General features: G+C 40.4%; 1 protein-coding gene across 1 annotated transcript in view; it reads right to left on the reverse strand.

Annotated features, from left to right (window-relative positions):
• The window catches only part of PTH2R (parathyroid hormone 2 receptor), a 288,624-nt gene that overhangs the window by 17,996 nt on the left and 246,139 nt on the right, over positions 1–24,489 (reverse strand). The window contains exon 10 of the mRNA XM_075178631.1: positions 2,347–2,441. Within this exon, the coding sequence (XP_075034732.1) occupies positions 2,347–2,441 (95 nt within the window). The remainder of the gene's footprint in view (positions 1–2,346; positions 2,442–24,489) is intronic.

Consider the following 24,489-nt stretch of genomic DNA (forward strand, 5'->3'; position numbering starts at 1 on the left):
CTAGAGACTATTGCAGGGACCCTTTATTTTGTCCAAACCAATTTTAAAGTAAAATCACTTGAATTCTAAAGGAGATAAATGCATACTAACTCTAGAAAACTTTATGAGTTAGACAATCAGAATGTAGTGAATATCCAGCTAAAATGTACTATTAAAAACATTGCTTGAAATAAAACACAATTTGAAAACTGAACTGGAGCTTATATCTAAACTTTGTCTGTCAGGGCTTTGAAAATTACATGGCGCAGTTACTTTCATATAGTACCCAGTCATGCTCAAATTATCATATTCATCAGTGTATTTTACATTCTGATGACTCCATAACCACATCCAACCATTCCTAAAATAGTACATCCACAAGCAATGACATGTACCCATGGATTTAAGAGTATATCATATGGGATAGCTGAAATTAACCAACCACTTTTGCTAGTGCTGAATAAAAGAGCACTTTGAAGAAGACTGGAAAAGACTTTTCTATTTTGCACATAAGTTAAATACTGTCTGTTTTTTCATGTAGCACACAAATATCAACTTTAAATTTCAGTGTACAAATAAGCTATCAAGTATTTGTGTGCTACATGAAAAAACAGACAGTATTTAACTTATGTGCAAAATAGAAAACTAATTTGCACCCCTTGCATTGTAACATGGTTTTGTCCAGGAGACTACTTACTCAATTTTTTACTTAACTTTCTTTAATGAATCAAGCTCATTGTCTCTATCTACATGTAAGACAAGAAATGTTCTATCCCTGGTACTATATACTGCATATCCTTCCTCTTCAATGTGTAGTAGTGATAAAATTATATTTGGAATATCTCCCATCTATCTTTCTCCTTTTTCTCTCTAGAATTTCGTTTAGATTTCCTTGCAGCTTTTTTGGTCCTACTGGGGTACAGATGGTCGTCAAGGAGCTTTCAAAACATTTGTGGAATCTCATTGTCGAAAACTAACAATCAGGAAAATGTAAAAGAATGTCAAAGGCATTATCATAGAACGCTATCACAATTATCATCAATAAGTGGAGAGAATGTAGCACAAGAAAGATATTGCCAAAATCAGGATGTCCCTTCAAAGTTGATGACAGGACAAAGCGAAAACTATCAAGGCTACCAAGAGGCCTACGGCAACATTAAAATAGCCACAGGAAATTCTGTCAGCACAATCTCTCATGTTCTGCTCATGTCTAGCCTGTGTGGTATCGTGGCAAGATGGAAACCATTTCTAACAAAAATGAACATTTGAGCTAATTTAAATTTTGCAAACAAAAACCATAACATTTAATCACCTTAAGTCATGTTGGAAAATGTCTCATTATGTGATGAGATCAAAGTTGATCTTTCTGGCCTTAATTATAAAAGATACGTTTGTGCAAAGACAACACAGCTCATCACCCAAAGAACATCATTCCAAATGTAAAGTTTGGTGGTGACAGCATCATGTTTTGAGTCTGATTCTCTTTAGTTGAGACAGGGGCTCTAGTCAGGATAGAGGCATAACCAATAGCTCCAACTATCAAGATACGTCCAAGTATGCAAAATTGGCATAGACCTATTCAAAAAGACTCACAGCTATAATAAAAGCAAAATTGCTTCCACATTAGACTTGATTTTTGTTGGTAGCATGGTCACATTAAAGGTAGAAAAGTTCTTTATCTTGATTGAAGGCTATATATAACATATTCAAAAAGGTTGTGTAGATGTTTTCTATCCACTGTATATAATATACATGTTTTTTGTTTGCTGCCTTTAGTTGCTCTGTTTGGCACAGATTTGGATAGCAGTAGTGTTAAAAATATAAGTGGTATTCATGTAAATTTGTTCCCTAAGATACAATTTCCTGCCCCTGAGATGTCTCATGATAGGATGTAATTTCCCTGACTCGCATGTGATCTCTACATTTAGATTATATTCGCTAAATAGTAATTTTTAGAGTACATATATGCAATGTAAATTCAGAGAAACAAACTTTAAAAATAAAATGTAATTATGGGCAGTTTCTAAGAATATATTTTTTTCTTGTTATCTCCAAATTCTATATTTATTGGTGACTTTTCATTTACTATGGACTTGGAATAATTGTTAGCAAAAGGCTCAAGAAAAACTATCCTGCATAGCCTGCAAAATTAGTTTGAGAAAACTAATACTTATTTTAAAGTTAATTGCATTTTTTTACATACAGTATATTGGATTTGTAAGACAGTAGTGTGAATTTATTTGGGGATGGCCATGTTACTAAACGTACAGAATATATCATGCTTTATAATTTTCCTAAACATATTTTTTTAAGAAAATAATTAAAACTGTGCTTATTAAATTAAAAAAAAATCTGAAATAATCCTACCTGTATTGTTTTCTGGCATCATAACCAACTGCATTTGATTCCCAGATTTTTGTTGCAAGAACCCTCACTGTGTTCAGGAACAGGATGAAATTTAACTGAAATATAAAATATCTGTTCAGAAATGTGTTTCAATGTTAAAATATAACTATGACAAAAAAGTGTAACTATAATATATTAAACTTAAAAATGCAGTGTTCTATTCAACCTTGACTATACACTTGGGCACTTTTAAAAGTAAATTGTTATAGAGTTTCTCTACTCCACAAGCAGCAAAAAAATATCCTAATTCTTAAAGTCAAAGACAAAGGTAATTTATGAAGCTGCAGTTTTGAAAAAGTAGAGATTTTGCCTATAGCAACCAATCAGATTCTAGTTATCATTTATTTAGTACATTCTACAAAATGACAGGTAGAATCTGAATGGTTGCTATAGGCAATATCTTCACTTTTTCAAACCGCCAGCTTCATAATTTTACCACTAAATGGTTGTTTAACTTAAAGCGGTCCGGATTCTGTGAAATCCGTCAGATTAAAACTTTGGTGATCCGAAACACGACTCAGTTTCGCGAACCTAATTCAGAGCTGAAAATGAAGCAAAGCATAATTTCCATTAAAATGTCAGATCTTGATATATTCTATATATATCCCCCCTCCTCTCTTCTAGTGGATAGGATATAGGCTGGAAATCTGTGCTAAGAAAATCGCTTGGAGATGGTTGGACATGGTCATACATAGTTTATTTATAGGTCAGTCTGCTATAATTGTGTGATGACATCAAGAAAATATAGAGAGGCAGTCAGAAGAGTCTGCCTCTGAAATCTAAAAAGCCAAATGGTAGAAGGTAAGTGTGGGGGGTGGACTGCAGTAGGGGTGGAGGCTGACTACTAATTTAATGGTGAGGTGGGTGATAATCATTTAATAGTAAGTGGGAAATATTAATTTATTTGTGGTCTTCATTGAACTATTATTATTATTATTATTAATATTTATTTATAAGGCGCTACAAGGCATCCGCAGCGCCGTACAGAGACAAACAAAATCACAATACAATGGGAGACAGCACAGTACAGTAAACACAGCAACTCAGTACGCTCAATGCACAGCTAGAGAGGGCGGGAAAAGGGGAGGGAGGATCCGAAAATGATGGGGCCCAAGAAGGGGGGCGCGGAAGACAGGGAGACCCCCAGGGGGGAGGAGGGAGCGAAAGTGGACGTGGGGTGGAGGACCTTTGAGGAGGAGGGCTAAGTAGCTGGAGAGCAGAGTTAGAAGTGGTGGAAACAGGAGGAGAGATGGCCCTGCTCAGAGGAGCGTACAATCTAAGGGGAGGGGTGGACAGACAGAGACGCAGGGGAGAGAGGGAGAGTAGGGGGACAGAGGCAGAAGATAAGGTAGGAAGTTAAGTGGGAGACAGAAAGGCTTTAAGAAAAAGGTGGGTTTTTAGGGCCCGTTTGAAGCTGGACAGATTAGGGGAAGTTCTGATGGAGGGAGGGAGCTTGTTCCAGTGGAGGGGGGCAGCGCGGGCGAAGTCTTGGATACGCGCGTGGGAGGAGGTTATAAGGGGGGAAGAGAGGCGACGGTCAGAGGCAGAACGGAGAGGGCGGGATGGAGCATGAATAGAGAGAAGGGTGGAGATGTAGGGCGCAGTGGAGTTGGCGAGAGCCTTGTAGGTGAGTGTGAGGAGCTTAAAGAGGATTCTGAAGGGGAATGGGAGCCAGTGAAGGGCTAGGTAGAGGGGGGAGACAAAAGAGGAGCGGCGAGAGAGGAAAATAAGCCTAGCTGCAGCGTTAAGGACGGATCGAAGGGGATCGAGATGAGAGTGGGGGAGGCCAGTGAGGAGGAGGTTGCAGTAGTCCAGGCGGGAGATGATCAGAGAGTGGATAAGGCATTTGGTGGCATCTTGGGAGAGGAAGGGCCGGATGCGAGCGATGTTGCGCAGCTGGAAGCGGCAGGATTTAGCAAGAGAGAGGATGTGGGGGCCAAAGGAGAGAGAGGAGTCGAGGATGACACCAAGGCAGCGAAGTTGGGGGACAGGTGAGATAGAGGTGTTGTCGACAGTGATGGAGAGGTCAGAAGGGGATGGGGTATGAGAGGGAGGAAAAACTATGAGCTCAGTTTTGGCAAGGTTAAGTTTGAGGAATCGAGAGGACATCCAGGAGGAGATGGCAGAGAGGCAGGCGGACACCCTAGAGAGGAGGGAGGGAGAGAGATCAGGAGAGGAGAGGTATAATTGAGTGTCGTCAGCGTAAAGGTGGTAGCTGAAGCCGAAGGAGCTGATGAGTTCACCCAGGGAGGAGGTGTATAGAGAGAAGAGTAAGGGTCCCAGAACAGAGCCCTGAGGGACCCCAACTGGAAGGGTGGATGGGGGGGAGAGAGACCCAGAGGTGGTGACAGAGAAGGAACGGTGAGTAAGGTAAGAGGTGAACCAGGACAGGACTGGGCCGGAGAGGCCGAAAGACTGGAGGGTGTGAAGGAGGAGGGGGTGGTCAACGGTGTCAAAGGCTGCAGAGAGGTCAAGGAGGATGAGAAGGGAGAAGTGGCCCCTGGCTTTTGCAGAGAGGAGGTCATTGGTGACTTTAGCCAGGGCAGTTTCAGTGGAGTGGAGGGGGCGGAAACCAGACTGGAGAGGATCAAGGAGGGAGTATTCAGAAAGGTAGGAGGTGAGACGGCTGCAGACGAGCCTCTCAAGAATTTTGGAGGCAAAAGGGAGAAGAGATATGGGGCGATAGTTCGAGAGAGAAGTGGGGTCGAGATTAGGTTTCTTAAGAATGGGGGATACGAGAGCATGTTTGAAGGAGGAGGGGAAGATGCCAGTGGAGAGGGAGAGATTAAAGAGGTGAGCGAGGTGGGAGCAGGTGGTGGGGGAAAGGGAGCGAAGAAGGTGGGAGGGGATGGGATCCAGGGGGCAGGTAGTGGGGGGGAGGATAAAATGAGAGAGTGGACTTCCTCGCCGGTGGTGGGACGGAAGGAGTGGAGGGGAAGGTGGTTGGGGGGGGAGGACAGAAGAGTGGGAGGGGTGGAAGAGAGAGTGGAGGAGGAGATTTCAAGTCGGATGGCCTCGATTTTAGAGGAGAAGAAGGAGGCGAAATCAGAGGCAGTCAGGGAGGAGGGGGTGGGGGGAGGTGAGGGGGCCAGGAGAGTGCTGAAGGTGGCAAAGAGGCGGCGGGGGTTAGAGGACTGGGAAGAGATGAGGGATTTAAAGAAAGATTGTTTAGCGAGTGAGAGGGCAGAGCTGTAGGATGAAAGGATGAATTTAAAGTGGAGGAAGTCAGCCAGGGAGCGGGATTTTCTCCAGTGACGTTCGGCGGAACGGGAGCATTTTTGGAGGAAGCGGGTAAATTTGGAGTGCCAGGGTTGGGGTTTGGAGCAGCGGGGGTGGACGGAGTGGGCAGGGGCGACCGCGTCCAGAGCGGAGGTGAGGGTGTGATTGTAGAGGGAGACCGCATGGTTGGGGCAGGCCTGGGAGGAAAGGGGAGAAAGGAGGGTATCGAGAGAGGAGGACAGAGAGGCAGGGTCAAGAGCATTGAGGTTGCGTATGGACAGAGTAGGTTTGGGCAGGGGGGGGGAGCAGGAGAAGAGGAGAGAGAGAAGGAGAGGAGATGGTGGTCGGATAGAGGAAAGGGAGAGATGGAGAAGTCAGAGAGATTACATAGGTAGGAGAAGACAAGATAAAGGGAGTGACCAAGGCAGTGGGTAGAGGAGGAGGTCCATTGGGTGAGACCAAGGGAGGAAGAGAGGGTGAGCAGTTTGCTGGAAGCAGGGTAGGTGGGGTTGTCGATGGGGATATTAAAGTCACCGAGAATGATCGAGGGGAGATCGGAGGAGAGGTAGTGAGGAAGCCAGCTAGCAAAGTTGTCAAGGAAGAGGGAGGTGGGGCCAGGGGGGCGGTAGATGACAGTGACGCGGAGATGGATGGGGTAGAAGAGGCGGATGGAGTGAGCTTCAAAAGAGGAAAAGGAGAGGGAGGGTTCAGGGGGAATGACACGAAAAGTACAGGTGGAGGAGAGGAGGAGACCAACTCCACCGCCAGGGCGGGCACCAGGCCTGGCGGAGTGGGTGAAGGAGAGGCCACCATAGGAGAGGGCAGCGGGGGAAGTAGTATCAGAATCGGAGAGCCAGGTTTCAGTAACGGCAAGAAGGTTAAAGGAGTTGGATAGAAAGAGGTCGTGGATAGCAGTCAGCTTGTTGCGGACGGATCTGGCATTCCAGAGGGCACAGAAGAAAGGGGGAGAGGAGAGGGGGGAAATGGGGATGAGGTTAGCAAGATGAGCAGCGCGCGGGGGATGGCGGGGAGGAACGGGAGAGGTAGGGCGGGGGGAGAGTATGGGTATGGAGTGAGAGCGGGGAGGCATAGTAGGGAGAGAGAGTAACAGAACAGTGAGATAGTGGGGACAGTGAAAAACAGGTAAGAACAAAGGCAGGAAGACAATGAAAAGGTGGAAGATAATAACGAATTAGGGCGTGGAGGGCATGGAGCAACAGTACAGTGAGAAAATAAGGACAATGAAGACAGGTAAGAATGATAGCAGAACAGTAAGATAATAAGGACAGCGGATAACAGGTAAGAATAAGCAGGGAGACAATAGCAAGATGGAGGACAATAACCAAATAGGGCGTGGAAGGCAAAGAATAATAGAAGGAGAGGTAACAAGGACAATGGAAATAGGCAAGAATAATAACAGGTAAAACTAGTTGCTGGTAAATATAAAATCAGGAAAAACAAGATAAAGGCATATAAATAGTAGAATAATAACAGGTAAAAAGTAGAAACTTGTAAATGTACAATCAGGAAAAACAAAATAATGGCATATAAAATAATGTTTTATATGCAGTTGATGCAGTTAAGCCAGGGATTCAGCAGGAGAAGGGCCAATTGACAAGCCGGGTCGGCACACAGTAGATCAGCTGCTGCAGATAAGCCAGGGATTCAGCAGGAGAAGGGTTAATTGACAAGCCGGGTCGGTACAGAGCAGATCAGTTGGTGCAGACAAGCCAGGGACTCAGCAGGAGAAGGGTTAATTGACAAGCCGGGTCGGTACACAGTAGATCAGTTGATGCAGATAAGCCAGGGATTCAGCAGGAGAAGGGTTAACTGACAAGCCGGGTCGGTACACAGTAGATCAGTTGATGCAGATAAGCCAGGGATTCAGCAGGAGAAGGGTTAATTGACAAGCCGGGTCGGTACACAGTAGATCAGTTGGTGCAGATAAGCCAGGGATTCAGCAGGAGAAGGGTTAATTGACAAGCCGGGTCGGTACACAGTAGATCAGTTGATACAGATAAGCCAGGGACTCAGCAGGAGAAGGGTTAATTGACAAGCCGGGTCGGTACACAGTAGATCAGTTGATGTAGATAAGCCAGGGATTCAGCAGGAGAAGGGTTAACTGACAAGTCGGGTCGGTACACAATAGATCAGTTGATGCAGATAAGCCAGGGATTCAGCAGGAGAAGGGTTAATTGACAAGCCGGGTCGGTACACAGTAGATCAGTTGATACAGGTAAGCCAAGGACTCAGCAGGAGAAGGGTTAATTGACAAGCCGGGTTGGTACACAGTAGATCAGTTGATGTAGATAAGCCAGGGATTCAGCAGGAGAAGGGTTAACTGAAAAGCCGGGTCGGTATACAGTAGATCAGTTGGTGCAGATAAGCCAGGGATTCAGCAGGAGAAGGGTTAATTGACAAGCCGGGTCGGTACACAGTAGATCAGTTGATACAGATAAGCCAGGGACTCAGCAGGAGAAGGGTTAATTGATAAGCTGGGTCGGTACACAGTAGATCAGTTGATGTAGATAAGCCAGGGATTCAGCAGGAGAAGGGTTAACTGACAAGCCGGGTCGGTACACAATAGATCAGTTGGTGCAGATAAGCCAGGGATTCAGCAGGAGAAGGGTCAACCGAAAAGCCGGGTAGGCACACAGTAGATCAGCCGATGCAGATAAGCCAGGGATTCAGCAGGAGAAGGGTTAACTGACAAGCCGGGTCGGTACACAGTAGATCAGTTGCTGCAGATAAGCCAGGGATTCGGCAGGAGAAGGGTTAATTGACAAGCCGGGTCGGTACACAGTAGGTCAGTTGATGCAGATAAGCCAGGGATAGATGGTATGGCCTTGTCTTTGGAGTGATGATGACACTCCTTTGTACCCCCACAATAATTTCCCACTGTCTTCACAAGTTTTTAGATGTTTTATAATTGTGGACAGATAATTGTGTGGGAGGAAAGACACAGAGCTGATCTAACGTGCAGCCTTCTCCAACTGCCGCCCGCAAGCCCGAACTCTTGTATTAATGTTTTATAATACAATGGTAATCTTCGTTACCACCATTTGATGTCCGAATTGGATCATTCTTCTACTATGTAACTTGAGCTTTCCTGGAGAACCGAGACCTGCAAGGTGGAAGCCGCAGAAGCCCATATTCCCTTTCGAGAATCCCTGGTGAACACGTTCCATTTTGTTAGACTCCGCGTCTCCAGGGAAGTTTAGTCAATACCCATTAAGACAGCAGCATCTCACTCAATTATTCATGAGCTAACCTAACATATTAATTCTGAATGCTATTAATTTAATGTTGATGCTAATTGAGGGGATATAGGTCTATTTATTACATGGAAATGCTATTTAATGTCAGTACTGGTATGGAGGCAATAGGTCTATCCCTGCTTGTAACCAGTGTTGGCATTAAATGAAGTGCTAACCACTAAGCCACCACGCTGCCCATACCTATCCCTTTTCCAAACTGAGCCCAAACATTCCAGGATCCTGACAAACAGCAACTCGGCTTTAAACACAGGCAGCGATGAGTAGTGGAAGTTTCAAGAAAAGTAGGAGACATCAGCGCAGTCTGCCAACTGTCCTGATTCTGGTGGGGTAGTCCCTAATTTTGTGTGACTGTCCCGCTCAATTAGTACTTTTGTCTCAACTGCAAGGATAGTTAGGAGGTATGTCCTGCTTCTCACTGTATTGCTCGTTAAGAGCCAGCTGTGTGTACTATTGTTAGATGAAAGCAGCTTGTGCTTAATAATCAGCATAGTAAGAAGTGGGAAATTCCTTACAATTATTCTTGCAGTTTGAACAATGCCCTGACTGAGTGGGACAATCACACAAAATTTGGATTGTCCCACCAGAATGAGAACAGTTGGCTACCATTACCCATGTATTTAAAAGTAATAGGAAGAGTTGGATAGCAGCCTAGTATTGTCTCAAATGAAAGCCATGTCCCTTGCATACACTCTGGCAGCATGGCGTATAAACCCCCCTCTATAAATCCTGCTTATAGTCTGAACTATTTAATGAAGAAAAGGCAGGGTGCTGTATGACTCTGAGCAGTACACCTCCCAAAAAAATAGACTTCTTGCTTTTAAAATCCCAAGTGTTTAATCTACAAGCAATTGTGTGAGGGGTACCACAACCATGTTTCTGTATCCTACTCTTTTATGTATTACTACTGTACTGTTCGGATGGTAATCTGTGCATGCTGACCCACATTTAGTAACTCTTCCAGTATCTGCCTGACTCTAAAGGTAATAGAAGTGGAGAGGAACCAAGACCCATAAGTTTTACTCAGTATTATTGTGGACAATACGGAGTTGAAGGTACCGCTTTTTAATATAATAACATATGCCTATTTGTAATCAATCGGGCTGTGGGACACTTATATATCTAATCAGTTTGTTTTTCTGGACTCTAATACCTCTTTTACATGTTAAGCGGAAACACACTATGTCATTTTATTCTCATTATTCATCCTATATTGGTATGTGTTTCAAAATATTTCACGTATTTTATCGTATGAAAGCAAATTTGCGAGTTTGATATATTCAATTTCCCTTTTTCCTTGTATATGTATCCCTTATTTTGAGCGCTGAATATGAGTTTATTAGCAAAACTCTTCAAACAGATTGGACACCCATATTTTAGGTTTTCTAGCTGCTTTCAAATTTTTTTCTCTTAGTATGTTGGTAAGAGCACTGTTTTCCCTACTTTAAGGCTTTTTTGGCTATTTTTATAGTGTGCCTTTAGACAGCACACACTCAATTTATATATATATCTACTATATAAATGCCTAGTGGCGTGTGTGGAAAAAAAAACCAAGCTGCAGCGCCACCTGCTGGGCAGAGTTATACACTGACCTATATATTTCTTGAAGGAGAAGTGACAGTTGGGAGTGGTTGGTGGTTGCCGGGGGTGACAGTGGGGAGTTTTTAACACCTTAAGTAGCTTGATGAAGGAAGTGGCGATGAAGATGAAGGATGAGGTGATGGAGAAAAATGATGAGGTGGTGACATGTGGACAAAACCACGTTAAAAAAGGGCGCTTGCATCGGGAAGTAACGCTCTTCCCCTGAGGAGGCCTGGGCTAGGCCCAAATGCATGACAAGAACCTTTTTAACACCTTAAGTAGCTTGATTTGACTAGAATACATGAGTATCATGCACGGGTTAACTTGTATATATATATATATATATATATATATATATATATATATATATATATCTACATATATCTATCTATCTATCTATATATATATATATATATATATATATATATATTTGTATATACTGTGTGTGTGTATATATATATTTATATATTACAGCTTTTAAGATCCCAAGTGTTTTAATATCTGAAAGTAATTGTGTGAGGGACAGTATCCGTGACATCTGAACTATTTAGTGGACAAAAACAGGGTGCAGTGAATGACCTGGCACTGTATGCTAGCTCTACTATGCTGAAAGGATAAATAGGATAATGATGATGCTACAGGCACCATTGCTGCTGAAGCTAATACAAATATCACAGTGGGCTGTCACAGTCATGTAGTCTTTTGTTTTGTCCACACATCCGTAATTAAGTGGATGGAATTGGGTAGCGTGGACACATGATCTCAACTAATCTGCCTAAACCTGATGCATTGATGACGGAAATTGGATGCACATTCAAGGCTAACATATTTGTCTTGGCTTTAGTGATCCATTGTGCAATAGGATACTGGACATCATACTTCACAGACAATTGTTGTTAAAAGCGATGTTCCTCTTCTTCGACCCCTTCTGTATAGCAGTTTTAATCCCAGTAGCAGCAGCAGCCGAAGTGTGCAAGGATTCCAATTGGGAATCATGGATTGCATTAGGGGAGTCAGTCTGCATTTGAAAGTTGGATGCTGGATTACATACTAATAACGAGAAGGTTGATGATGAAGGTGTTGACAATGAAAAATGCATGAGGTGTCTATCCATTCGGCTGCTAGCTGATGCTGGACTGTTTGCTATTATACATAATTTTCCCCCTTTTAATAAACTACTTGAATGAACTTGCTGAAAATAATGTAACAAAGAGATTGAAGCTTGCATGTAGAGCTTCTTATCTCTCTGTCTGTATTATCCAGTATTTGTTTATTACAGTGTTATTTCCCAATTCTAAAGCACTATGGAATTTGCTGGTGGTGACTAAATAAATGATGATGATGAAGATGAAAGGAGGAGGTGCCTATCTCTACTTAGTGTGGCATCACAAAGGCTATAGATGTCTTGACAGATGTTTTCTGAGTTGGAATAAAAATATTTTTGCATGCAAGTGGTGGATTTTTTGGTTGCTTGCCAAGGCATCTCAATAAACTTATCATGGGCATGAAGTGATACCACTGGTGACTGAATTACCTAGAAACATACATCATTCTCCTCATTATCTTGTTCAAGTGCAACGCATTGTAACCTTTTGCAGAATCCACAATTATCCCCCTCAGCCTGTTGCACATTAGCAAGTTCCAAAGCAGCATCCTCAATTTGACACTGCTGAAATTGCAAGTCTTTACCACTATGTCTGTTAGGTAACTAATAACAATTTTTTTTTAAAATGTGGGTGCTGGATTACTATAATAAACAATGATTACTAATATCCATGTATCATTATTTTTAAACATTTCTTCAACATATATTTTCAGAGAGATTGCAGAGTGTAATTATTAGGCTCTTGTAGCACTGTTGCCTTTAAAACTACATTTGTTACATAGTTACAGAATATAGTTGGTAAGACATGAATACCTCAAGTTGAACCTTTTATAGATTCTAAATGTGTTAATCAAGAGGGAAGCAAAATAAACCCACACAGTGTGATTCATGCCAATTTTAGCCTCACACTGGAGGTAAAAAAAATCCTTCCCCAAAAATGGTAATTAAAATAATTCCCGTAATCAATCACCTCATAATGTCATCCAGTATATCTACCTCCAGATACCATTATTTGCAAAAAGGAATTCAAATCCATTCTAATTCAGCTAGTGAATTTGTCATCATACCCTCAAACACCACTGTCCTTGTATATTTTATAGTGTTTTAAGCGCTAGTAAAACACATGTAAATGAGTATGACACTAAAAACCATTTGTTCTATTTTCACTTTACTCACTACTGCTGTTACTAGTGCTTGAGGTATTGAGAATGCATACTGTTCTGTCCACATGCCTCTACCTATTGCCTTTAACATATGTTTTCACTAGTGTTAAATAATGTCATCTTAACACCAATGGGCTGATGTGGGTTTCACCACCAACACTTCCTATGCTGATGGTGAAACTTTTTTTTTTTACTATTAAAGGATGACCTCTCTTTGTCTGTATGGCCCTTGATATAAAAACCTTCATTAGACAAATATTTGCATTGACCTTGGATATATTTATATATATTAATTGGGTCACCTCTAATGTGACCTTTTATGAAGTAAACAAACCTGGATTTTCTAACCCTTTTTTTTAATTTAACTCTTCTTTTCACTATATTAATGAGGTTATTCACATTTGAAGCCTTCAATTTTTGTGTTTAGAGTTTTTGAAAGCACATGACATAAACGATCAGCTATGGTTATAGTCTGTGTGTGACAGGGTCAGCTGAAATAAAAAATAAATACTGTGGACCACTAATTCACATAAGTATTTTGAACACTTATCTCATGTGATATATTTTATATATTTTTTTATCACATTTTTAATATTATTTCCACACAGGCAATGTATGCAACATCAGAAGAATGCTGTACATTACTTTAAAATACTGCAAGATGATTGTCCTTTGTTGTTGCTTAATATTTTTACTAGAGACAAAACACAAGGTTAAAACTAACAATGATGAATTCAATATTTATGTGACCATTAGTGAATTGGTTATTGATTTAATATGCTAAGAGTCACTTGAGTCTAGTATTAACAATTTGTAAAATACATATGGATAATCTAAGTAATAAATTCTCATATCAATGTTTGGTGAGCTAAGTGAACAAACTGGTAATGATAACACAGTTTCAGTTGTTCATGTAATGAGAGTATAAAACCAGCAGTTAGAACTCTAATTAGCTTATTTAGTTATTTGAAATACTAATAAATATTTTCAGATTCCATACTTTCCTGTGAGAAAATAAAAAGACTGTGCAGTCATATTTCAATTTAAGTTTATATTTATTCTAATATATTTTTCATACATTTAATAGTATATTAGTTGATCAAAGTGACTTTGGGAACATTTCCTGACTTTTCTAGTTTTCAATGTACTAAAAATGCATTTATAAAGGTCTCCTGACAAATTAACATTTAGATTTTGCTCAGATTATTTGCTAATTGCAAACTAATCTAATCTGTTTGTCATCCAGTTAAAACGGCAGCTAATGGAGAAAATCTCTGTTCAGATAGTTTTCTCCATCCTTAGACCCAATTTTCTCTCTCTTTTGTGACTAAAATGAATGAAAGCTCGGAAGGCTGTTTTCCAGCGTGATGTCTCAGTTTTTACTGTTTAAATTTGCACTTCTTTTGTTATGAAACTTCATAGATTTTCAATTTTAATTTCTTTTTCAAATTAGACTGTAGTAGATATAATTATTATTAATGAATTAATTTTATTGAAAATATTTTTTTACAAGCCGGATAATTTAGTATTACAATTAGAAAATAATATATTAGAGATGTGCGCTGACCCTCGTGTTTCAGTTTCAAAACCTGTGGCGGTTCTAACCTAACTCTGTGTTTTGGCATTGCTATTGGTTTTGTCAAACTTTCGCAAAATGTTTTGGTTTTGCTTTGGATCTGGATTTAATTAAAAATTTTGAAAAATAGGTAAAATAATGTAATTTTGAACTGTTTTTGTTCCTATATTGCTATTTATAGCATTAACATTCATTTACAGTCTATTTTCTAATGATCACTTCACAACAGTCCAAATTTTCACAAACAGCCTTCTTTAAATATAGATTTCACTGAATGACCATTCCAAAATATAAATGTATTGAAAAATAGAAAAGATTAGAATATATAACTTTTTTGGGGTGTGCAACTGCTCCTGAATCTCACATGCAAACACCCAGTTGTTTTCAATATTATTTCACTTGTCACTGCCCCACAAAAAATTACTTTCACTAGACAAACTTTCACTTTTAAAAGAAAGAAATCTGTTTGTTTTTTGGATTCTGCTGCTTATAGTCTGACAGCAAAAGCACTGTTTTTCTCAAAGAATATACAAGTTGTTCAGAATTATATCTATCTAACTCAGTCTGTATAAACGGACTATTACTATTTGATATACAATGCAATGCATTAACAAAAAACAGTAGCCACTAGTCTGTGTAAAGTGTATTAAGATTGAAGTTAAAAGCAATTGACCAGCAAACTATTGTAGATGACTATTCTCTACATAGGTGTTTTACAATGACGACAGGATTCTATTGTATTCATATTGCTTTCCTATGTTCCTGGTTTACACTATTTTCTGAGCAGAGCACCACAGCTAACCTCCTCCCTACACGCTATCTCTTCTAAAATGAGACTTGAGAGAATGAGGGAGGTCTATATATACAAAAGATGGCGATCCAAAACTTGCGAGAGTTTTGCAAAAAAGAGTCACGGAAATTATGTCTTGCCTTGCTTTGAAATCTGAGTTTGGCGGGAGAAACCGAGTCACATTTCGGTTTCACATGGATCCCCAATGCTGGATTTTGGCGGATTTCACATAATCTGAACCTCCATCACTATAATATATTGAATGAATTTGAACCACAACTTTGCAGTATTTATTTAAATATAAGGCAGACAATTATCTGACCTTATTATTATAAAAAAATATACATCTTAGGATCTTACCTTTTCATTCTGCTGTGACTGTTGCTATTTGTATGGTTACATAGTAGTAAGTGGGTGGGTGTGTTTCTAACTCAACATGTGGTAGCATGATCCATTCAAACCTACTGATTCATTAATAACATCTATTTAATATAGGCTTGTTCATATTCTCATTGCCTGTTATAACTTGCCTAAACCCTTGACCTCATTGATTTCCACCAGTCGTGGACTTTACTTTGTTCTTGACCATTGCCTGCCTTTACTTTAGTATCTGTTTTGATTTTTTGCTTGTGAATATTATTTTCTGATATTTGTCCTAAAACCTAATTCTAAATTAGGATTCAACCTCTCATTGCTTGCTGTTTGTGCAACCATTATTACACATAGCTCCATGACCCTGCACTATTTGATCTTACCTCCTCCTTCTCTATTTGTCTATACACTAACCCTAAGCGATAATCACTGAAACTTTATGCAGAAGTTCTGGGATCAACAGGGTATTGGTGAGCATGTGTAGCTCTAAGGGAAAAGGGGTTATTATAGGTGAAGAGCTTAAATAGCCTGTTTTTACATGTTTACAGGCTCCATCGTTGTTTATTTTATCATTGTGTTTTGTTTGTAATGGAATATTGTCATAACAAAGGGCAACCATATTGCATTACTATAAAGTAATTTGAATGTTTAGTGTTTGTGTTTTAACTTTGGATCTGGATTAACTTTGTGTTTTGGTTTTGGCAAAACCGCCCTCGTGTGTTTTGGTTTTGGTTTTGGATCTGTATTTTTTTAGAAAAATTGCTAAAATATGCTAAAATCACATAATTTTGCTTTTTTTTTGTTCCAACATTATTATTAACCTCAATAACACTAATTCAAGTCATTTGTAGTGATTTTTGAACACCTCACAGGTCACAATTGCATTTTCATACACTTTCGGACCAATACTGCAGTGTCTTGGCTGGATGCTAAGCGACAGAGCAATGGCTTAAACACACAGCAGTTCCTAGCACATCTAGGAAAAATTGGCACATAGTAGTGGCACAAAAGATAAGTGGTGCAAGATGGAATTGTCCTTGGATCATGAAACCAGTTATGGTTCAGTTGATCACTCCACCCGTTTCTTGGATAACTGTGGTAATTCCAGAGCTAATACATGGCAACGAGCGCTGACCCAGATCAATCCAGGGTGCCAGACAATGCAGTAAAAAAAGCCATTGTAATTCCCAACAAAAAGCAAGTTCATCACTGAGCCTCGAATTAGCCCCAATTCCCACAAAATTATAATATAGTTAGGTACCTTTGATGTAAAGTGCATATTACAAACACTTGATGAAACAGCAGCAAAGTGGAAGGTAATACATATACAAGTCTATTTAGACATCCATGCTTACAATACTTCTGCAAGGAATGTTGTTCTTTGTTAATAAAACTGTTGTCTGTAAACCGCTCAAAAAAATTAAAAGTAATCCTCCACCATTCATTGGATGTTGGTAGTTTATAGTAGGATCAGGTGAAGTTACAGCAGAGGTGTCACTGGTATTATGGTAAATTCTTTTACAGTAGACAAGACCAGGGGGTAAATGTATCAATATGCGGGTTCTTCAACACCCGCGTGTTCAGCCTCTTCTGCGATTAAATTTCAAGCGGCGCTGCATTGTAAAGGGTTAACTTCCCTTTACAATGCAGCGCCGCTTGAAATTTAATCGCGGAAGAGGCTGAACACGCGGGTGTTGAATAACCCGCATATTGATACATTTACCCCCTAATGTCAAAATGTTGTGCTGAGTCAACTGCATCATCAATAGATTGGTCAGGATTACACATAGAACTCGAGGATAGACTCTCTTCAGGGATTTGTGTCATTTCTGATTCTGAACATATATTTCCCTCTAATGCCTTACTGTTTTCTTCCAGCTCGGCTTTTACATTTAAAAGTATTTGGACACCACTTTTGGAGTCCGAATGATAAGGTATTGCTTGGTCACGACTGACCTTACAACAAGATGCCTCAGTAACAGTTGCAGAACTAGTACTCATAGAGAAAAGCAAAGGCCTCATTCTTTCCTTGCCACTGCATGTGTAGAATGCCATTTTGGCAATATATTTTTTTTCCTGCAGATAACTTTGTCTGGATTACAGGTCTTTTTTCTTGAACAAGGTGAAAGGTGTTTTTTTACATTTTGGTTTCCCTGACTTAAAAACACTATGCACTTTAAAATAGGCTTTACCAGATTACCATGATCATGACTGGTTTCAGCAACTGTTTAGTGCTCCTGCTCTTCTGTGTCCTGCTGTGAATCCATTTTGATAACACCGTAGAATTTGACTGCAAATTCAGAAGACCAAGCCTGCCAGCCCTAAAATTTGTATTTCAGCAATGCCAATTAGCATTGGAGCAATGGAGCTCTCCACTTTGTGTGTAACCTATATAACACCGTACAATTTGACTGCAAATTCAGAAGACCAAGCCTGCAAGCTCTAATATTTGTATTTCAGCAATGACAATTAGCAATGAAGCAAATGAGCTCTCCACTTTGTGTGTAACCTATAAAACACCATACAATTTGACTGCAAATTCAGAAGACCAAACCTGCAAGCAAATGGAGAAATGGAGCTCTCCTCTTTGTGTGTTACCTATATAACACAGTACAATGTGGCTGCAGATTTACACCAAGCCAGCCAGCCCTATTATTTGTATTTCAGCAATGACAATTAGCAATGGAGAAGTGGAGCTCTCCTCTTTGTGTGTTACCTCTATAACACAGTAAAATGTGACTGCATATTTACACCAATCCTGCCGACCCCATTACTTGGATTTCAGCAATGATAATTAGCAATGGAGCAATGGAGCTCTCCTGAATTTCACTATAGACTTGGAAGAACACTGCTACTCCCTCCTCTTTCAATTCTACCTATGATGCTGCCCAACTGCTCTACAGACTCCCAAGAACTGTGCTACCCCTTCTGTGTCCCTCTGGGAAATGACGCTGGATCGCCGTGGAGGGTGGTACTTATAGAGTCCAAATCTCACGAGATTCGAGATCCGACCATGTAGCAATGACGTTTTGCCTCGTTTTCAATTTCGAGGGCGCGTAAGATTACTGAGCCGGCTCTGTTTACCGCACTCGGATCTGATAAGATCGGATGTGTTCGGTTCTCAGGAAACCGAGCCTGAGCATCTCTAGTTATATGAGATGAGTAGCCTATAAAAGGCAATGTTATTTCAGCTGTCCCTGGCAGAAAGGGTTCTGAGTAGGCTGACTGATTATGCTACTATGTTATTTTATTTGGGTACAAATGAGGTACTGATAAGAAAGACAATTTTGGTGAGCAGTTGTTAGAAGCTATAAACACCTATTGCGCAATATGTTTGAATGAACATATATGTTTCAAAATCAAGGTAAATTGAAACTATAAACATTTATTTTATTAGTTAATTCATTTATTAGTTAATTGTTGGTTCTCTTCTATTAATGTCAGCTTTTCAATATATCAGGACTATAACTGACTTTGTTATTCAATTACAATTCCTCCAACAACACACATATTGAGAGTACAAGGCTTACATTATGCAATGAGACACTTTTGAAGGCAGGCTGGTCCTGTCCCAAACTGAATGTTTTGGGCAGACATCCCTGTAGACTGGGTTATGCATTTAGCTGTCCAGCCCTGCTTCTGCTTGCCCTCTATTCTCTTCCCAGTCGCTTTCTCCATTGGCCAGGACTTGCACTGTCCCGGGCCTTGGTAGAAGACAATGTAAGTAATTTACTTCTCCTCCCCTGCTCAACCCTGATTCCATTTGCCAATATGTTTGTATCACAATCTGTATATGCAACTCTCTATGTGTGTTTATCTCTGACCACACTTCCCAACTGTTTATGTGTCTCTGTCTCTGCATCATGGGTACCTGTCTCTTTCTTTCTCCCTCTATGTGTGTATGTCACCATTTGTCCCCATTTCATATGCTTCCCCCCCATTTTCTCCCATCTGCCAATGTAACCCACTGTCCTCTTGTGCAACACCTTCTCTTCTCAAAGTCTTCCACTCCTACCCTTTTCATGACCTTCCTGCCTCCTCTTCTGCTGGAGTCGATATGGTAGGCAGAACAAGTGGTGGTGGCTTCTAATCAGTAGTGATGTGTTCAAACAACGGCCAATGTCACATAAGTGAACCCAAGGAAGCTGGCAAGCACAATTTTCTGATTTTAATAAGTTGTGTGAGTCTTTTTCACCTTGTTGAAAGCCCCAGTAGTGCACGTGCTAATGGGGGTTTCGAGACCTGTATCAATTACTTAAGAACTCATCTGTCAATTGCTTTGCCTCCTCTTGGTTACTAGGTCTCCAATTCCAATACCCATTCCTTAACCTCAGGAGGCAACCAATTTATTAACTGTTCCAGGATGAACATCTCCTTGACCTGTTCTATGGTTCTGGCTTGTTTCTTCCAGCCAGTGTGCACAACTTCTCTTCGTGAATTCTGTATGGGAAGAATCATTTCCTCTCACCAAACTTCTAAACTTATTCTGGTATGTTTCTGGGGTTACAACATACCTAGCCAAGAGGATATTCTTGACTTCCTCGTGTCTGCTCCTTATTCGGGGCTTAACACTTGATATGTTTCAAGTGCCCTAATGTTTATACTGGCAATAGGTATTTTGTCCATTCCATTTCCTCGATATGGTACAGTATCATCAGGGATTCCAGTGCTCTGTGGTGAGTCTACATCAGTAGTTGCTTCCACATAAAGTACACATTACTATACCACAGCCGTGGCACAGATTTGGTTAGAGCAACTGGTAAAGGTAGCTGCACTGGTACTTTTAACACAGCCTGCAGTACCGCTGCTCTTTCATGTGCTGGAGCTCCTTGTCCTAGCCGACCCAGATATTCTTTCTGGTCTGGACTACCTATTTTAGTCATTGAGAATGTAGACAATTGAGAACTGCTGATCAATAGGGTGTCAGGGAGTTTAGAGTAGTGGATATTGGTTGTTATTACAGTATATATAATATAGACATCTGAACTAGTATATATGCTGCATGACCGTGAGTGGCACAAAACATGTATATTTATTGCTTTTAAAATCCAAAGTGTTTCTAGAGAAAGCAATTTTGTGAGAGACAGGCTCAGTGTCATCTTTATTAAGCAGCAAATAACAGGATGCTCTTTTTGTGTGAGCAACATCACCCCAAAAAACAAATAAATCTATTTCTTTTAAAATTGAAAGTGTTTTTCTAGTGAAAACAATTTTCTGAGGAGCAGTCTCATTGACACCTTTATCAAGTGGGCAAAAAATAAGGTGTTCTTTGAGTATGAGCAGCACATCCCCCCAAAAAAATATTACCAATTGTCTAAATTTTAATTATATTGTGTTGCAGAGAAATAAGAATTGTAAGGTATCATTCCCTCTTTTCCCTATGTTATAGGGCTATCACCTGGTGTGGTGGCAACTTGTTCATTGGGCACAACTTTGCCTGGAAACCATGGAACACTCTACAGATCAGGACCAGTACTGGTACTTTTTTGACCTCTGCTAGTAAAAAAGGGAGGAAAGAGTAAGAAAGCATCCCCAAAATCCAAGCACTATTTGTCTATCTAAAAGAAAACATCATCTCTTGATGTATGAAGGATTAAGAGAGAAGTTTCTGATGGATGTGGTGATTTGTCCAAAAAAATTAAAATAGCTAACATTCCATACACCAGCGGCAAGGCAAGGCTCAGATCATGCCCACTTTTTGCTACTGTTGGTACATGTACTAGAATTCCCATTGCAAAAGAGAGTGCCCACCACAGTCATCCATCTGCCTTAGCTTTAAAACAGCCAAATCAGGTCATGAAAAGAACACAACACTGAAGAACAACTTGGGCACTCACAGAACCCTGAGGAGAGTCTTAGGGTACCATATATGTGAGTCTGATGTTACAGATTCTGAAACTGTAATTATAGAGCAGCTTCCTTCCAAAATTTCTCAATCATTTGGAAATGTGACGATGAGTAGTAGTAATGATGATGATTTAGACATAGAAATTAAGGATGCTACTTTTAAACTTGCAAATGTGCAAGAGGATGAAGGGGAAAATTGCGGATCTGAAAATGAATGTGGTCTACTTAAGCAAGAAAATGAGGAGGATGATGATGAATGTGTGGAACTAAGGCAGCCACCAGTGGTACCACCTCCTGCTCATGATAAAAGCATTGCCATGGAATAGCATAAGATAAAAAAAGAACACCTTTTCTGTTTAAAAATATTTTTATCCTACCCTTTGTGATTCCAAAATTAGTAGAGGTAGGAAAGTAGAACATCTAGGCACCTACTCCCTGTTACATAATTTGCAGCGAGTTCCTTCAAGTAGTTTTTCAAAAGGGGGAAAATTGTGTATAGTAGCATGCAGCCCCGCAACAGATAGCAGATGAATCGATAGACACCTGATGCAATCCTCACCATCAACACCTTCATCATCAACCTTCTCATTATTAGTACAGAGTCCAGCATCCAATTTTACAACTGACTCTCCTAATGCAATCCCTGATTCCCAAGAGATATCCTTGTGTGCTATAGCTGCTGCTGCTGGGCTTGATACGTCTATACAGAAGGAGACCAAGAATTGTAAGCAGTATAGTTTTACACAATTGTCTGTGAAGCAAGCATTTGAAAGTATTACAATCAGCATACTTTTGCACAGTGGAACACTGAACCATGACAGCTATGTTAGCTTTGGATGTGCATTCAATTTCCACCTTCAATGCATCAGGTTTTAGCCAACTAGTTAAGGTCATATATCCATGCTACCAAATACCATCTGAATTAAATTTTTCCCGAACAGCAATTCCTTAGCTGTGAGATTAAACAAATAATCATCCAGTCCAAAAATATGTGGACAAGCAGTACTGGTCAAACAAAATACTACATGACCATGACAGCCCACTGGATAGGTATATCACCATCAGCAACAGTGCCAGAAGCTTCATCATTCTCATCTTCCTCCTCCTCCTATCAGCATAGTAGTGCTAGCACACAATGCTAGGTCATTCACAGACAAGCTACTCTTGTTTCACTGGTTTCACAAAGAAACATACTGGTGTCAATAGGTAGTGTCAAACAAACTGGTGTCAATGATAGGGCTAGGGATGTTATTATTCACCTAATAATATGTCTACATTTCAATTGTCAACCTAATAATACTGTCTACATTTCAATTGTCAACAAATAATACTGTCTATGTCATTATTGTTGACTTTCCAACCCTGTCTATATTAGGGTGCCCACCATATAAATGTTGATCATGTTAGGATGGAATATACAAATCACACCCAGGTGGGAGGGCCCAAGAACAGTTCCATGTTCCACCATTTTACATTATGGCCTCGGTCTGTCCACTGATGTCGCCACTGTACGCCTAATGAGCTCTGATACCGCCGCTGCTGTTCCTCTCAAATGTATCATTGCTATCCCACTCCAATTTGTCGCTGATGTTCTTCCCCAATGTGTTGCTGCTGTCCCTCTCCAATGTGTCCCACATGCTGCCTAACTGTTACTTACTTGGTGTATCTTCTTTTGTAAAATGAAAATGAAACTGATCTAAATATCTTTGATGAGGATGATGATAAGGGAATGACATTGAAATTGTTGCCATTACGGAAGATGACCACTGCTAGTCAAATGCCGTTAGTAATTTGTTGAAATCCCTATCTATTCTCCAGTTCAACAATAAACAACCAAAATGATCACTTTTTGTGGGGGCCAAAACAATTCAAGCACTTCAGCAACATAAGTGGCAGTCCTTGTCGCTGAAGTGCTTGGTTTGGTACACTATGTACATGTCCTTTTTAATTTATGGGTGGGTGGGCCTAAGGACAATTCCATCTTGCACTATTTTACAATATGGCCATGGTCTATAATCTTGTATAAAATCGTCTACTAAAACTGCCGCTGTCCATCTAATGAGATCTGATTACTGTCTCTTCAGTGTCCATGACACATGCTGTCTAACATTTAAACTATAATATGCGTAGCCTTTCTGTCACCATTTTTCTTCTGAGTGTAGCCCACCTTCTTCTATCTACACTTTTAAACCTCCACTGGTTCTGCTGTCCGTAGCAGGACGACATGTGTCTACGCTGCCAAATTCATCATCACCATCACCATTTATTTATATAGCGCCACTGATTTTGCAGTGCTGTACAGAGAACTCATTCACATCAGTCCCTGCCCCATTGGCGCTTACAGTCTAAATTCCCTAACATATCCTAACATTCCCTAAATTCCACACACACAGACATACAGACAGGGAGACAGAGAGAGAGATTTTGGTCAATTTTAATAGCAGCCAATGAACCTACTAGTATGTTTTTGGAGTGTGGGAGGAAAACGGTGCACCCGAAGGAAACCCACGCAAACAATGGGGAGAACATACAAACTCCACACAGATAAGACCAACCATGGTCGGGAATTGAACTCATGACCCCAGCGCTGTGAGGCAGAAGTGCTAACCACTTAGCCACCGTGCTGCCCACATGCCAGCTTTATTCCATTTCTTCCAAGCATCTATTCCTCAACTGTACCAAGAGGTTAAAAAAAGTCATTCAGTCCATAGAAAATGCCATTGTACTGACTTTCCACTTAACTATGGATATGTGGATAAGTGGTATTAGTCAAACAAAAGACTACATGACTGAGACAGCCCACTGAGTAGGTTTATCGCCATCAACAGCAGCAGCACCAGTAAACTTACTGTGGAACTGTACCTGTATGAACGTGGCACACTATTCTGTTTTGAAGCAAATGGATGGTCACTGTAATTGTATGGAATAGTGGCTCTAATAGGACCAGATGGCAGATACATCTGTGTCTGAATCTGATTGGCGTAGTTGGCATACAGCTGATTTGTAGCATAAGAATTTTAAAGCGAAGGAAATGCAGATGACTGGTTGTAATTATTGGTCTGCTGTGTACTGTAAGATGCTCCCTGATAGCCTGAGACATTACTCTAGTATTACTTACAGTTTTGTTATCATAGGTATAATGAATAGTACTGTTCATTGGTTGCATTAGCTGGCTG

This window comes from Mixophyes fleayi, chromosome 7 (assembly GCF_038048845.1).
Source record: "Mixophyes fleayi isolate aMixFle1 chromosome 7, aMixFle1.hap1, whole genome shotgun sequence".
NCBI lineage: Eukaryota > Metazoa > Chordata > Amphibia > Anura > Limnodynastidae > Mixophyes > Mixophyes fleayi.